General features: G+C 31.1%; 1 protein-coding gene across 1 annotated transcript; it reads left to right on the top strand.

Annotated features, from left to right (window-relative positions):
• The first annotated feature begins 334 nt into the window (after positions 1-334).
• On the top strand, positions 335-4,052 carry LOC127091263 (probable transcription factor KAN4). Its single transcript, XM_051029849.1, has 6 exons — positions 335-1,249; positions 1,406-1,482; positions 1,772-1,811; positions 1,943-2,030; positions 3,322-3,421; positions 3,544-4,052. The coding sequence occupies exons 1-6, from the start codon at positions 769-771 to the stop codon at positions 3,649-3,651; spliced, it is 894 nt and encodes a 297-aa protein (XP_050885806.1). The 5' UTR covers positions 335-768; the 3' UTR covers positions 3,652-4,052.
• The last annotated feature ends 12,405 nt before the right edge of the window (positions 4,053-16,457 follow it).

Raw genomic sequence — 16,457 nt, 5'->3', positions numbered from 1 at the left:
CATGTGTCAGACGAATCTATACACAGTTTTGTTATGTCTTTGAATGAATCTCGGTTAGTAGACGGTAAGATTATGTTTTGAATTAATTAGTCAGTAAAATCGGATATCAAATTTAAGAAAAAATATATATTATTTTATTTATATATTATTATATTTTATTTTATTATAAGACTTTTTTTTCATACTTAATATTTCTTTAAAATATTTAGAAAGAATAATTCAACACATTTTTTAACAGAATATTTCAACACACATTAACTCTCCCATTTAATAGTATTTCTGTATAGATAAGGAAAAGGAACCTCAATACTCCCCAATCTTTCTCTCTCTCTCTCTAACTCACCTCTACTCTCTCTCTCTATCTCTGTCCAATTATCTCAGACCTCAGCAGCTTCCATAAATAAATACTAGTACAACCCTTTTTCACTAACCTTTCTCTCAAACCACCATCCCCAAAAATACTCTGATTTTTTCTCTTCCTCTTCATTTAATCTTCTCTTTTCTTTTTTCATAATCTCTTCTGACTAACTCACTACTAGTCTCTGCAAAATTTAATTCATCTCTGCTACCTAACACTAATAATTTTAAATAAATAAAAAACAGTTGTTAAATTAACCCTAGTTGAATCCTATATATCCTACTAAAAGCCTGTAGTTATATTATACCTCATCAAAACCAATGCAAATAATGAGTCACTCATGATGATATAATCACTCTTTTTCACTCTCTTCCTTCATTCATTCATTCCATTCTCTCATATCCATCATTATGCAAACTTTATTTTCTTCTTCTTTAGAACCTGACCTTTCTTTAAACATAAGTCCACCTTCCATTTCAGATTCTCATCAAATCAATGGAATAACAAAAGCACTTTATCATCATCATCATCATCATCATCATAATGATAATATATGTTCAATATCAACTACTTCTGATTCTGCTAGTAGTGAAAGTGAGTTAAGCCATGAAAATCCCTTCATCCATCATCATCATCATCATGAGCCAACATTGAGATTAGGTTTCGGAAACTCAGATTTGATGAATCCACATCATCATAATCATCATCTTCATCATCATCAAGCTCACGGCGTGTCGAGAAACTTCATCCAACCTCACATCTACGGCCGTGATTTCAAGCGTAATACACGAACCGGTGTCAAAAGAAGTGTTAGAGCTCCAAGAATGAGATGGACTACAACTCTTCATTCTCATTTTGTTCATGCTGTTCAACTTCTTGGTGGCCATGAAAGTAAGTAGTACTAGTTCATCAGATATATGATAAGCGTTTATGCTATAAGCGCTTAACTGAACTATAAGATACTATAAGATAAAAGAGTATAATTTTTTTTCGTGATGAAAATGAATCTATCTAATTATGGATGATTGTGATTAACTTAACTTGCAGGAGCAACACCAAAATCTGTGTTAGAGTTGATGAATGTGAAGGATCTAACCCTAGCACATGTGAAGAGTCACTTACAGGTGGGGTAAATTATTCTTCACCATAGTCTTTGAGATCAATGAGTACTTTGAATGAATGAAGTTTCCATTTTCACCTTTAAATTATTTTCTGACAAAAGAAAGAAAAAGAAAAGAAAGTGTTATAAGAGTTGGTTCCAGTAGTGGAGAAAGTAGAACAAGCACTAAGGACAAAAGGGTATCTATAGAAATTCTAAATATTAATCTTTAACTTTGTGGACTTTTCTCTTCATCATCATCTTCTTCTTCTTCTTCATCTCATTTTTTTTTAATATTTTATTTTTTCATGCAGATGTATAGAACAGTGAAAACCACTGACAAATCAGGAACAGGTAATTATATATTCATAATTTCTTATATTAATTATTATGACTTTTTAATTCAAAAAGCATGATGTGATGAATTATTAAGGTGATTTTTGTGTCTGAGAAAGGAAGAACAATGGCTATGTTTGTTGATGCAGGTCATGGGATGCTACAGACACAAGGTATTAATAATAATGTTCCTTTGCATGGATCAGCTTGTGAGAGAACAAATTTACCACAACAAAGGTAAACCTTTATTTATATATATATATATATATATATATATATATATATATATATATATATATATATATATATATATATGCTAATTTTCTATATATTAATGTAAATGTAACTTAGTTAGGTACATATATCTTATGTCTAAGAGATATAAGTGATTGATATATGTCTAAGAGATATAAATGAGTGAATGACACATACTCATATAATTACGTTTAATTTTTTTATTTATATTTATAATTTTTTTATCAGGATCAACCAACGTATTAGTATTGTGTCTGATATTAATTTTTTTTGAGTTCCATTAATATTGAGTTATTACTGCTGCATTATTTAACACAGGCTATTAAAAGCTATATTAATGTACATGCACAAATATTCATACAAATGCCTTTGTGTTTGGCCTTTTTTTAATATAAAAAAAATTATTTCTGGTTTATTTTTAGGTTTTTTCTGTTTATTTTTTTATTACGAGTTTCTATGACTAGAAGTGTACTGGAAAACATTGAATATGATGAAAAATGCCTAGGGCTTTTATAGGTATGTGGGTTGTCATTTTTTTTTTCAATGATACTTTTGGATTACTCATTCATTATATCTTCAATGTCTTGATCCCAATTTGTAGCAAAAAGTCTAGCTTTTGGTGCACATCTCCATGAAGTAAGACATTATCTAAAAAAACTCTTAAAGATTTACAAAATTAATGGTTTGAATGTTCAACATCATAGCATAAAATAGTAGTAGAAACGGTTAAATATAAAAAACAAAAATAAACTATTTATATTTATTTATTTTTACTATTATATTATGAAGTAATTATATGGAATCATTTTTTAATATTTTAAATTTTAAATTTAATTCAATATTACAAAATCGACTTTTTAAATAAGAAAGAATATTGTTTTTTCAAAAAAAAATCAATTTTTTTCCTATAGCCATATTTTAAACAATTTGGCATGTCATTCCTTTGTTATGTTAATGTTTGTACTATTTGTTTAGGTTCATATTTCACTTACCAAAATTAAGATTACCAACAATATTTGTTCCTTTCTAACTAATAATGAGGATTGGTTCTATAATTAAGAAAAAAAATGTAACGCATACCTAAGAAAATTGAAACATTTTGATGTTGACAGTTAAAATAATCCATTACATATATTCCTTCAATAGCCAATCACAAATTTCTGGCGATGCCATTTGAACTTTACATATTTGGAATTGGAATTATGATTTTTTGAAATTTGAGTTTTCTTTACAATATTTTAAATTTATTCTCTTACTTTATATATTAATTCAGGACACATTGGCAAGAATCAATGGAGACAAATACAAACAATTCTGAAGAAAAATCTGAAATTGGTTTGACGTATTCACATTTCAAGGAAAATGATACCATGGTAAGTTTTGTGACATATATATAGGACCAAAAACTGGTTCTACCATGTGGCTTTGTTTTTTAATATATATTTTTGAATAGTTTATGACATTAACATTAGTGTATATACTATTTATTAAACAGGTGAAATGTTCAGACTCTATGATTGACTTAGAATTCACACTTGGAAGACCAAATTGGGAAAAAGAAAATGGTGAATCATCAAGAGAATTACCTCTTCTTAAGTGTTGATTAAAGACTAATTAATTAATTAATTAACTTTTAATTTCTTTTTGTTGTTACATTGCTAGGAAAAATATTATTCCATGTGAATGGTTTAAAATATTTATATCTAAGTTTTGTATGAAAGGGAAATGATGGAATATTGGGATGAATATTTGCTACAAAACATATGCTTGAGTCCAAAGAATTTCAGGGTTTGTCTTTGATGTCATTTTCAGTGCAAGGTATGTAACATTAAAAAAAAATAGAAGGGCTATTCAGAATATGGACCATGACTGTTAGTTAGCAAAATAGGACCCATTTGGGACCTTATATTGGACATGTGGGTCATGGTTTATGTCACACTAGCTATCATAACATCGTTCTCAATATATATATGTAATGTTTCAAGAGAGTTATATAATATAATATTAGGGTTAGAAGAAATTCAAATTGTTTTTCATGAGGGTATCTATAGAGAGGATGTTGGTAATTGATACAACATACTTTTTAATATTTAATGTTGAATTTTCATAGTATAATGCAAAGTTGTAAAACTAATAAGAGGTATATTTAGAAAACGGGTAATAGTTAAATCAAGAAATTTATAGAATATCTTATATTAGGAATATAAGTAAATTAATATTTTTAAATGGTTTTATAATTAGAGAAAGAGAGTTTGAAAATTGAATGAAAAGTAACATGAAGTTGAATGGTTATTTAATTACTTATATATTGTTGAATTTTATTTTTTTAATAATTATATATTTGGAAAACAATAAATCTATTTTATATTTTTAAAGGTTAAATATGTCCGGGTCCGCATAAATATGTCAACATTTAATTTTAGTCTCTAAAATTTTTCTTCAAACAATAGTCTTCGTAAATTTTTGCGTCCATAACTTGCGTCCCTCCCGTTAAATTGACTTATCGATTGCATGCGTGAAGGTGTTTTTCTGTGACATGTTTAATGTTGTTTATTTAATTATTATTTTTATTTAAATGTCAATTTTAGAATCCTAATTGCACGAAGCGTTCAATTGGTATTCTTCTTCACTGCAATTCCTCGTCCCATTCTTCTTTTTCTTTACTTCAGGTTGTCATTCCACTTCTTCTTGTTTTTACTACAACTTATTATAGTCGTCTTCTTATCATCCGACAAGTGTGAGTAACCGTCTAAGGAGAAGGTGTGGGTGTAGAGTTTTTTTACAAAAGAATATCCTAACACCGTTTGACTTTGATGCACTTGACTTGATAAGTGATGTGGCAATACTTAAAGGTTGAATGTCCAAAACATATGCATCACTTAACAATGCTGCCAAATGTCTCATTCACAGTACTTGTCCAAACTTGGAACTTTTGTTAGTTCATCATTGACAGTTGGTTCCTCATTAACAGTTGGTCCATCATTGACAGTTGGTCCATCACTGAAAGTTGATTCCACTTTTTTTCTTTGTCTGAACCTTTTTACCCTTTGTTGTGCTACTTTTCATAGACCCCTTATGCCTCCCCTAGTAGAAATAAAGAAACTGATAGGGATACATAATTAGTTATTTACACACAAGCACGAGATAAAGTTAGAACATTGCCCTTTTTTTTGGTGTCATTTGGACTTCAGTAGTCTGACTGGGCCTGTATAGGCAGCTCTTGTGTTACATTTTCAGATGGAACAAGCATACTTTACTTATTTTTCTTGCAAGTACTACTATTGTGGCCTAATTGCACTACTATAAATAATACATTTCATGACTAAACTTTCACCTCATCCAACCAAAAAATCGAGGTAAAATGTCAAGGCGCATCATGTTTTATTTTTTTAATTAATAAATACCATATATTCCCTCGATTTCTAAATGTCACCGAGAGAAAAAAATAATCTAGGACATGCTTCGAATCCCAGCAATAACAATTTATATTTTTATTTCTTTAAAAGTGGTGTCTTTTTTATTTTTTATTTTTTACTTTTAAATTAATGATTTATTCCTTCGGTTATATTTAATAACTGAGTGATTAAATTATCAGATTTTACTATAAAAATACTCGTTAATCAGATTTTACCCTAAACATAACTTATATGTAATCGCTCCAAACTTATACACATCATTCTTGAGATGGATTGCAAGACATAAAAAATCTTCAATGTTCTTCTATCTTGAACAAAATATTTTTTCTGTTCTTGCAAACCATCCCAACATAATGGTGTTGATGTTGTTATTATATTTTTGGAATAACCTTCATATGTTGTCAATCAAAGAAAATATTGAGAAATTTATTGATTTTCTCGGTTGACATAATTGAGAAATTTATTCCTAGACACAGTCATTTTGTTCTCTTTCATGTGAAACCATTTGCCATGAAAACATTTGCTCAAGATAATGAATCTCTCTGGGAGAAATTGCAAGTATAAAAAAAATTCTCTTGGTTGGAACAGATAATTTATCAGAAATTTGAAAAAGTTTATTGTTCTTAAAGAATCCATTGTCAAAATTTGAATTTGTTTAAACAATTTATTTTAATATTCTGTATAAATAATATAATATTAAAAAAAATCCCCCTTCGGTTATTTATAGAAATTGAGAGGTATGTGACACTTGAGATGAAACATATCTTATTGTATTTTTTATCTAAAAGAAATACATTTTACCTCGATTACCTCAGTTTTAAGTAATAACCGGGGTAAAATATAAGCTTGTTTATTTAATTTCTTCACCTTCCTTAAACAAATTTTTATCGTCAATTTAATGAGTACCAACGTTCAACACACTATCATTAGTGATCCGCATGAAACCTAAAACTCTCATTATAAAAGCATTATGAATATTAAAATTTGATAATGAAAATTTTGACATGAAAACTTTGTAACTTAAAAAAGCGTTAATTTTATTTCGGAAAGTTTCTCTAGTATGAATTGCAAGAGCAAGAAATTATTTGGATTCAATGTTTGTGTTCTTAAATTATCATATAACTGAATATTTATTTTATTTATCTAATATTTTTTATTTTATATCAGACATTTGATCTACCTCAAGATCAATGAAACGAGGATCTCCAATATTTTCTCTTCCCCGAGATATCCGACTTTTGTTCTTCACCGACAGCTAAAACGATGAATCAGATTCAACATTTTTACTTTAATATTCTGTGTAAACAAATCGAGAGGCATATGATGCTAGTTTTGAAAACATAAAAAAATTATTGTTAGGGATCAAACTAATGATCATTTCAACTATTCCCTCGGTTATTCTCAAACCGAGGGGTAAAGTGATAACTTTTCATGATGCCCTTTGTTACCTCACCTCTATAATCGAGATTAAATAAACTCTGCGTCCGAGGTTACATGTGTTTTTTGTAGTAATGTTAAAAACAAGTTTTACACTTATGGTTGGTATTTGTCCTTTGCCATTTTGTTTGGTTTACCTCATATGGTCCTCTCATACGTAGTTTCTTTGTCCTTCCTAGGCCACATTTAAACATGGGAGGCAATATCACAGGATCATATATTTTATGCCATTTGATTTTTCCATTTAAGGGGGTAATCACTTTATTATAACATTTTTCACATGTGCTCTTGTGATAGCATTTGTGCACATACTTAATGGGGTTGACTACTTTCCCAGTAATTACTTGAGCAGGTATATTTTTCCTAGTCCACTATAAAACTATCAGTAAATAAGACATGTGTAACTTGAAAAGTTAGCCTATCGCCATAAGTTGTTGTCTAACTAACACCTTTTCAATTTCTCTGTCTAATCTTCTTAGTGAGTTGGTCATTATCTCCCCCTTATCCCCATCTACCTTTTATCTAAGGGTGGAAAACATTTTCATTATATAATTCCTTATCCACTCGAACATGGTTATTATTGGTTTGTCCCTTTGTAACAAGATTGTTGCATTGAAAGATTCACTTAGATTGTTCATTAACACATCACATTTAAAGAAAAGAAAAAGGAAAAACATGTTTACACCATTTAGTTTTAGGAATAACCTCTAACCATTCATATACATCCAAATTGACCTTCTTGATTTGAAGCATCTTAGATTCATATGATTTAAAATAAGTTTCCTTGGTTGCAACCATCATAAGATCCCAAAACAATTTTCCTCCTCCAAATTTCTTTTTGAAGTTGGCATACAAGTTCCTTAGACATAATATATAATCAAAATATAGGTACTCCTCTTCAAACACTTCAACCGGACCCTTTGCAAAAAAAAAGTGGATTTAGTATAAATATTCATAACAATATGGAGATAAGAAACAGAGTTAATGTGAATCAAACTTACCTTTTGCTAGTCAAATATGAAACACCGTATGTTTTCTCCAATGTCTTCAAGAAGAAATTTAATGAACCAACTACATGACATGTTTGTTTCATTCTTAACAACTCCAAAGCAATAAGAAAATATTGATAATTAGGACCTCTCCCAACAACAATCAATAATATGCCACCATACTTGTGTTTCAGATGAAATCCATCTAAGCCAATAAATGGTCTACATGATTTTGTCAAAGCCTTCTTGGTCCCATCAAAACATATGTAGCACCTTTCAAATCTTGGTTGCAACCCTGGAGCTGGATATACAATGTTGACCTTAAAAGTGTATCTTGCTGAAGCTAAATTGTTTGCTATAGTCACCTTCTGCAACTTGCCTAGCAATTTGCCTTGCCTTGAAAGCTCTACAACCTAGGATTTCAATTGCATACCTAAGTCTAACATCTTATACACCTTGTTTAACTTCATATTTGTATTATTCTTCAACCATCAACAATAAACTTTGCATCCCACTCAACTTTAACACTTTTATTGAAAAACTGGCTTCCACACTTGTGCTTATGAAACAATGTTTTTATCCAAGATGTTGTGGGGGTTAAAACTCTATTGCACAAGACAATATTTACATGTTCTTTTGTCCTTACATACCACCATACATCTATGGGCATCATTTTTTTTAAACCTCACATCGCTACCATTCAAAACATTATGCTCTATATAGCATTTTTAAACTTTTCCAATGAAGAAAACTCAATTCCAACCTTGAAATTAAACTTAAGAGAATCTTCTTCAATGAACCTAATTACACTAGACCTATCATCACAATTGTCATCATCTACCCCCACAATCAAGCTCATCAGTCATGTAGTCTTCTTTAGTTACATGTTCATTACCCATCTCTTATGTGATAAATATGTTCTTTGGTGGTTCACAAGGGGTCTCACTATCAACAATTGGTTCAGTTCTAGGTTCACAATCAACATTTTCATCGAACCATTTCATCCTATCCTCTTCATTATCATCAAAATGTACACCCTCCACAAATTCATCACTAGATTCACTTAAATTGTTAACCTCTTCATCACATGTCTTCCCATTGCCTTTCTCTATATTTCTATCCATAAAGGCGATTTATCTTGTTTCTGGTTTTGGCTCAATAAATATCTCAACATCACAATTATTCCCAAGTGCATACACACACTACGTCAAATAAGGGAAAAGAGGGCGCTTTTTTTGGCCTATAACAGCGCTTTAAAGCGCCCTCTAATCTGGCGCTGACATAGGTAAAGACAGCGCTTTTTTTCCTGGTGAAAGCGCTCTCTAAAGTGGCTCTTTAAGCCCTTTAAGGGCCACTTTAGAGGGTGCTTTTTAAAAAAAGCGCCCTCTAAAGTGGAAACTTTTAAGGGTTTAGAGGGCGCTTTTACTGGAAAGCGCCCTCTAAAGTGGAAACCTTTAAGGGTTTAGAGGGCGTTTTTACTGGAAAGCGCCCTCTAAAGTGGAAATTTAAAGGGTTTAGAGGGCGCTTATTTTGGAAAGCGCCCTCTAAAGTGGGTGGTTATTTAACATTTACATGCATCACATGTCTCTGTGACCATATTCTCATTTCAGGTTATGTTGCAGCCACAAGAGGTAACCAGAAGAAAATGGCATACAGCTGCTTGTTATAATTCACAAGAGCAACTAAAGGTTCTTTTTATGCTTTTATAATATTAAAATACAAATACTGATATATGCTTATTGTTTATATGATCCTCTTGCTATTTGAAATGTCATGAACCGAAACCACTGCTACTCTAATTGAAATGTATAATAACCACTCTCTTTCATTTATTTGTTTATAATTAATCAATTACAACAAAAATGCAAGTATGCTGCTAGATTAGAAAATCACACTGTTTTGGTATTTTTCATATTTAACAAGACCAAAGAGCACAAAAATGAATTGAGTTGATTCAGAAGAAAAAAATATGAATGTGAATACATGAGTGAACACTAGCTGAAGTGCTACTCGAAAGGAAACTTCATCTGAAAAACTGTTGTATTTCTTTAAGAATTTTTCCCTTTGTCTCGGGGACCCATATGGCAACAAATCCTGCTGTGAAAACACACACTGCAGTATATATTGTGAAGGTTCCTGATAAAAACATAGGAAGCTTCTGGTTAGAAATAATAGATATTTATAGAAAATTAACATAGGCAATGCACACAAACCTCCCGAACTCCAATCCAAGAGCAAATTTGCTGTTAATGTGACCAACCAGGAAAAGAACCAATTGGCAAGTGTTGCAAAACTTCCAGCTAGGCCTTTGATGTTAATCGGAAGAATCTATTATGTAAAATATATTCAACACATCAACTATCACATTATATTACAACAAAGGTTTGTTCATATAGGGTTGTCATGCATATTATTATTGAAGAAAATTGTACCTCAGACATTATAATCCATGGCATTGCTCCAAATCCCAGAGAGAATGCAATAACCATGACCTGAAAGAAATTGAAAGTTTATAATAATGAAGTTAGGGAAACAAACAATAGAAACCATCATTTGTGTAATAAAGTTGTATTTACACACCACAACTCCAGCCACCGATACGAGGCTCAATGTTGCATATAAATCAGAATCTGGTGATATATATTCCTGAGAGCAAATTCAACATAAAATATATTATCCATATAAAAAACCAAAAATATAAAGAAGAATTTACTGATATATAATCCTGTGAATCTGTGTTACAAATTTCTGAACATTTATGCATGTGTAATATCTAGTTAATGTATTATGTATATATAAAAATAAACAAAAAAAAATGTTCAAAAAATATAACAAACAAAAAAATTATTATTACCTTCAAGTAGAATGATATTGAAACAACCAAAAGACTCAAAGCCATTGCAGATGAAGAAACCTGCAATAGGAGATTTTGATTAATCTCTTATTACCCTCCAAACAAATAGTAATGTGAATGCAAAAATTATCGAAAAAGCTCAGACTCACAATAAGTAAAAGTCGGCGACCAGATTTGTCTGCTAACCACAAAGTTAAAATCGTAGCAAGAACCTAAATGACATGTAAATATTGTTCAGATTATGGTCTGATAAATTTGGAACGTTACAAATTTAGTTTCCTTTCGGTCGAACCTGAACAACACCAAAAATGAACAATAGCGAACGTCAGAAGAGAAACCAAGTAATATGAAGATTAGAAAAATACCTATGGTGTCAAAATCGAACAGCTAACAACGAATTAATAGAAGGAGGAAACGTCGTAGATCTAACAGAGGTGGAAGGAGAACGCCTTAGAAGTAGCGAAAATCGTAGCAGTGAGAACCCTAACGTGAAAAAGAACGAAAATAACAGAGAGTGAAATAACAAAACGCGCAGTATGTTATAATTTTAATGTTTACTAAAGGGGACCTTAGAGGGCGCTTGTGGAAAAAAAGCGCCCTCTAAAGGGGGCCTAAGAGGGCGCTTATGAAAGCGCTCTCTAAGGCTTTCCAAAAGCGCTTTATAAACTGGAAATGCACATGGACTTATAGAGCGCTTTTTTAAAATCGCCCTCTAAGGGTAACCTTAGAGGGCGCTTTCTAAAAAGCGCCCTATATTGTTGTCCCTCTATCTCCTCCTTATTTTTTCGCTTCACCTTAGAGGGCGCTTTATTACAAAAGCGCCCTCTAAAGTGCGTTGTCTATTCCAGTTGTTCGCTCCTTATTTTTTCGCTTCACTTTAGAGTGCGCTTTTGTAATAAAGCGCCCTCTAAGGTGCGCTGTCTATTCCAGTTTTTGGCGTAGTGACAACTAACTCAGAAGCATCTCTATCATCCCTAAATGGTTTTAAATCTTCTTCCAGAGAACCACCATCATGCTTCCACTACATTTTAACAGGCCCAACATCAAACTCAGGGTCAATCCCTTTGACTAAGTCAGAAGCTTCAAAATAAGGTCAATAATCTGGATCTTGACCACTGTATGCATAAAAATCCCCACCCTCATATCTTATGTTAGGTTATTTTACAAAACAACCCTTTGTGTAGAACAAAACCTTAAATTTACCCATGTCTTGTATAGTTAATTCACTTAGGTTTAAAGTTGATCAAATTAGGTCAAATACGGTATGCAACAAGAAATAATACCTAGATACATATACAATTCATACCAAAGTATACAGTATATGGTAATAATACGAGTAAAATTATTCTTAATCTAACCCTAACATTACTGAATAAACTAAATTAAAATACCTGGGACCATAAGCTGCGAATAATAGGGGCCACAAGAACGATTGCAACTGAAAGGAAGGAGGGGACCACGACACCGACAATATTTTTAACTGGGACCGCAAGAACGCATGCAACTGGGAAGGAAGGTACCACACAGGTGAAGAAGAAGATGTTTTAGGGCTTTCGTGAGAAATATTGTGGAATGGTTTAAGACTTTTGGATTCTAATTATTTATCTAACCCTATCAGAATAACATCCACGCTGGTGAATAATTTAAAAAAGAAAATCCACGCTGGTTAATTAAACATGTCCCACGTAAGCCTCCGTTAGTGGAAACTAACGGAAGGGGCCAATTTTATGGACGACAAAGTTTACAAGGACGATTCTTTGAAGGAAAATTTTAGAGGGACTAAAATTGAATATTGAAAGTTTCATTTGCCAAAAAAATATTGAAAGTTTAGAGAACAAAAAAATATATTTATAATGTACATATTTATGCTTTTAAAAATCAAATGTTTCATTTGCTAAAATTATTGAAAGTTTTTGGTATTTTAAATTTTATTATTAATATAATTATATTCTTAATTCCCTTTTATATTTTTTTAATTATTTAATTTTTATATTATTTATTCTTAGATTTAATAAATTAAACAATTTTTAGTTTTTTTAAAGCCAATCTTAATTTCTTTTTACAAGGTTTTAATGTTCATAAATAAAATATTAACCTGTTGCAATGTCAAAGCATGTGATAGGTACATTGTTTTGCATTCACAAATAATTCTCGAACGTCTCTCCTTTATCAAGGAAAACCCTAGTCACCTTTAGTTCTTTTTAACAAAATTTATGTTAGGGTCTTTTATAAAAATGAACAAAAAGAAATGGAGATGATATAAAGAATGTTGTACATATAAATTTTAAAGCATGGGTGGATACACTATAATTTTGGTTCAATTCACCCGTAAGCTGACAAATCTCTTTAAGATACTTTTGCAACCTTTATCAATTACACATTCATATAAAACCTATCGATCAAATATATTTTACAAAACAAAGTTTCCTAATTTATTCTAATGTGCTAGAACAACAAATAAATGACTTATTTTGGCAGAATTTTGACTCATATAATATGAATTTTCAGGTTCTTTTTTTGTCTCAAAAGTTTATATATTTATAAATAAACTAATAACAATTGATAAAAGAAAATAATCTTTGAAACAACATTTGGCCAAAGTAAACAATTATATATTTACAATGTTTGATTTTATATGAATATATGTAATAGTTAGTGGGTTCCATGTATGTTCAAGCATTGCCTTGACTCATGTTTGAATTTAACATACTCACCCCAGCATGCATCTAATGATATATGCCAACTAGGGTTAGACATCGATTTGGGGCGGTTCGTGTCCAAACCTTCATACCGATCTAAACCTCGGGTGTAAAACAAAGGTCCAATTCTGACAGTTCAAATATCAAATTTTTTAGGTTTGGTTGTAGTCGGGTTATTTTGGTTTTTATGATTTGTGTAAATTGGACCCATTTTGAGTTTAGAGTACTACTAAAAAATATACATTTCGTAACAGTTCTTACTATGGCCATTTATCCAACCAAACTGATATCCATTCATCAGACATTTTTTTTAAATCACTTTTCCACACTGTCCAAATTAACAACTGTGGTGAAATATGAAGAAGTGACACGTTTCGAATCTCAACACGAGCAAATTTATATTTTTTCTTACAAAAATGATGTGTTCCAATTTAACAATTATGGTGAAATGTAAGGGACATTCCACCACAGTTTATTCACTCAACCGTGATGAAATGTTTTACCTATATAAACTAACTTAATTCACTTCAGAACAGATTGCACTCCATAAGTGAACCCCTAACTTTCATGTCTTATCCCAATCTTATAAAACTCCAACATATCTTTACAAAACTCTAACATAACTTCTTCGACTAGTTTGGATCAAGGAAAGATGTCACGAATCTTCCCCAGACGGAAACACAAAACTCATTTCTTTATGTTTCTTTTCACATGTTCAATACGTACGTGAAACATTTTGCACCATTCTTCAACTTGTTATTGTTGTTAAAACTATCTGTCTTTTAGGGTTTGTTATTTTTCTTGTTGTTATGACACTAAATCATATATGTTGAATGTTTTCTAGTTGAGTTATTTTCTTATTTATTTGTTGAATTAATAAAAAGGCTTATAATTATTGTTGTTGTTGTGGTTTTTGTTAGTTATGTTGTTGTTTGTTGTGTTACATTTTGTTTTTGTTGATGCAAGTAATTTTTTTTTGTTAATGTTGATGTTATTTTTGAGTTATATATATGTTGTTTTTGTTGAGTTATATACATTTTTTGTGTGCTGTTAGTTATGGTGTTGTTTGTTGAGTGATATTGTTGTTATTATTGAACAAGTAAAAGATTTTTATCAATGCTGATGTTTTTGTTGAATTATATATGTTGTTTTTATTGAGTTATATATGTTATTGTTGTGGTTTTTGATAGTTAATTTGTTGTTTTTGTTGAGTTATATATGTTATTGTTGTGATTTTTCATAGTATATTGTTGTTTTTTGTTGATATAGGTAAAATATTTTGTTATTGTTGTTGTTTTTGGTGCCTTTTGTTGTTGTTAAGAATTTTATTCCTTATGCAAATTTTATTTCATTCATTCTAACTTTTCTAGAGAGCACAATAAAGTGATACAAGATACAATTAAGTTTATTATATTGCATGTGGATTAAGTGTTTTACCACCCCTTCACTGAATATATAAGCTGACACTGATTTTAGGGGTTTTTCAAGATGACTTTCACAACCCATAAACTTGTGTTTTTCAAGATGGGTGTCACATCCCTTAAGCCTGCAAAAACCTAGTCGAATTTTGATAAACTCCTACTATCATTGACTCCACAAACCTGGAATATATTCTTCAAATACACTCTTTTGATAAATAAAATATAGTTGTAATGATTGATCAAAGTTCCAAAAGAAATTACATTAAGCATAGAAAGAAAATGACTAATTGATGGTTGCGGTATTCAACATCAAAAGTAAGTATTTGTTTATCGCATCCATAGGGACTAATGCGATATTACTGTTGTTCAACAGTTGATATAGTTTAAGTGAAAAGTTGTCGAGTTGTTTGTTTGCATAAAGTACATAATGTAAAAATGATGAGTTAATATGTAAAGTTTAAAAGATAATACAACTTGTTATGGTTGGGGTTCATCCACCGATTACACATGTATTCTTGTGATCAGTTATACAAAGATTAGTTGTTTGATAAATATTATCATGTATCGCTCACTGACAGTGTTTATGTCTAAACCCTGAGGAGAGTTCAACCGTATTGTTTAATAGACGATCTCTCAGCCTATTAAACAATACATTAGCATTAAGATTCAATACTCTGGTGAATGTTAAACCTAAATATATGTCTATAGTTTAGCATCTAACATCTGATTATCCTAGATCGAGATTCGAATAGTATTTCTCAATAACAGTTTGAATCTATAAGTTAAAAAAGTAAACAAGGATAACATCAATATCAATAATAAACTAATTCATATATAACGCCATGATCATAATAAATACATACAATAATGATGCATTACATCCAATCCCGACAAGAAAGATATTTAGCTACTAATGGTAGCTTTGATTACAAATGAGAAGAAATAAAGATGGATGAGCATCAATGGTAATTTCTCGACGATTGATGCATATCTAGCTCGTATTCTTCAAGTCTACTATTCTCTCTGTCTCTTTCTCTTTAGTGCTTTATTTCTCTCAAATTCTCCAACAGTCTCTCAAATGAAATGATTATAAAACTATACATAATGGTTGTGTTCTACTGCTCTCGCCTGGAAAGCAACCTTTCTTTACTCCGAAGTATTTTCCAACTTAGCATCTCAAACTGCCTTGTCTCTCTAGGAGAGTAAAAGGATCGCCTAAGGAGCTTACTCGTTGCAACCTCGCCTAACGAGAATGGAACATTTTGATTTTGGAAAATCTTTGACTTGTCTCGTCTGGTTCTCATTGTAGCTTCGTTGGGGGAGATGGCTCGCTTGAGGCTCGCCCAACGAGAAGGATGATTTTTTCTTCTGTTTCTCCATACCTGAGCCTCATTGTTGGCTTGTTGGGCGAGATTTTGCCTTGGCCTCGCTAGATGCTCTACTGGAGAACATGCGTGATCTTGTCTTCTTCATATGTGTTCCAATCTTGGTTAATAATTATGGAAATTTGTTGAGATAGGGTTAGAGTGTCAGGTTTTTGTTATCGTCTCCACAGGGATTGTGAGATATCGCCGCCGTTCGACAGTGGTTACG

Source organism: Lathyrus oleraceus, chromosome 6, assembly GCF_024323335.1.
Source record: "Lathyrus oleraceus cultivar Zhongwan6 chromosome 6, CAAS_Psat_ZW6_1.0, whole genome shotgun sequence".
Classification (NCBI taxonomy): domain Eukaryota; kingdom Viridiplantae; phylum Streptophyta; class Magnoliopsida; order Fabales; family Fabaceae; genus Lathyrus; species Lathyrus oleraceus.
This window is presented reverse-complemented; position numbering and strand designations above follow the sequence as displayed.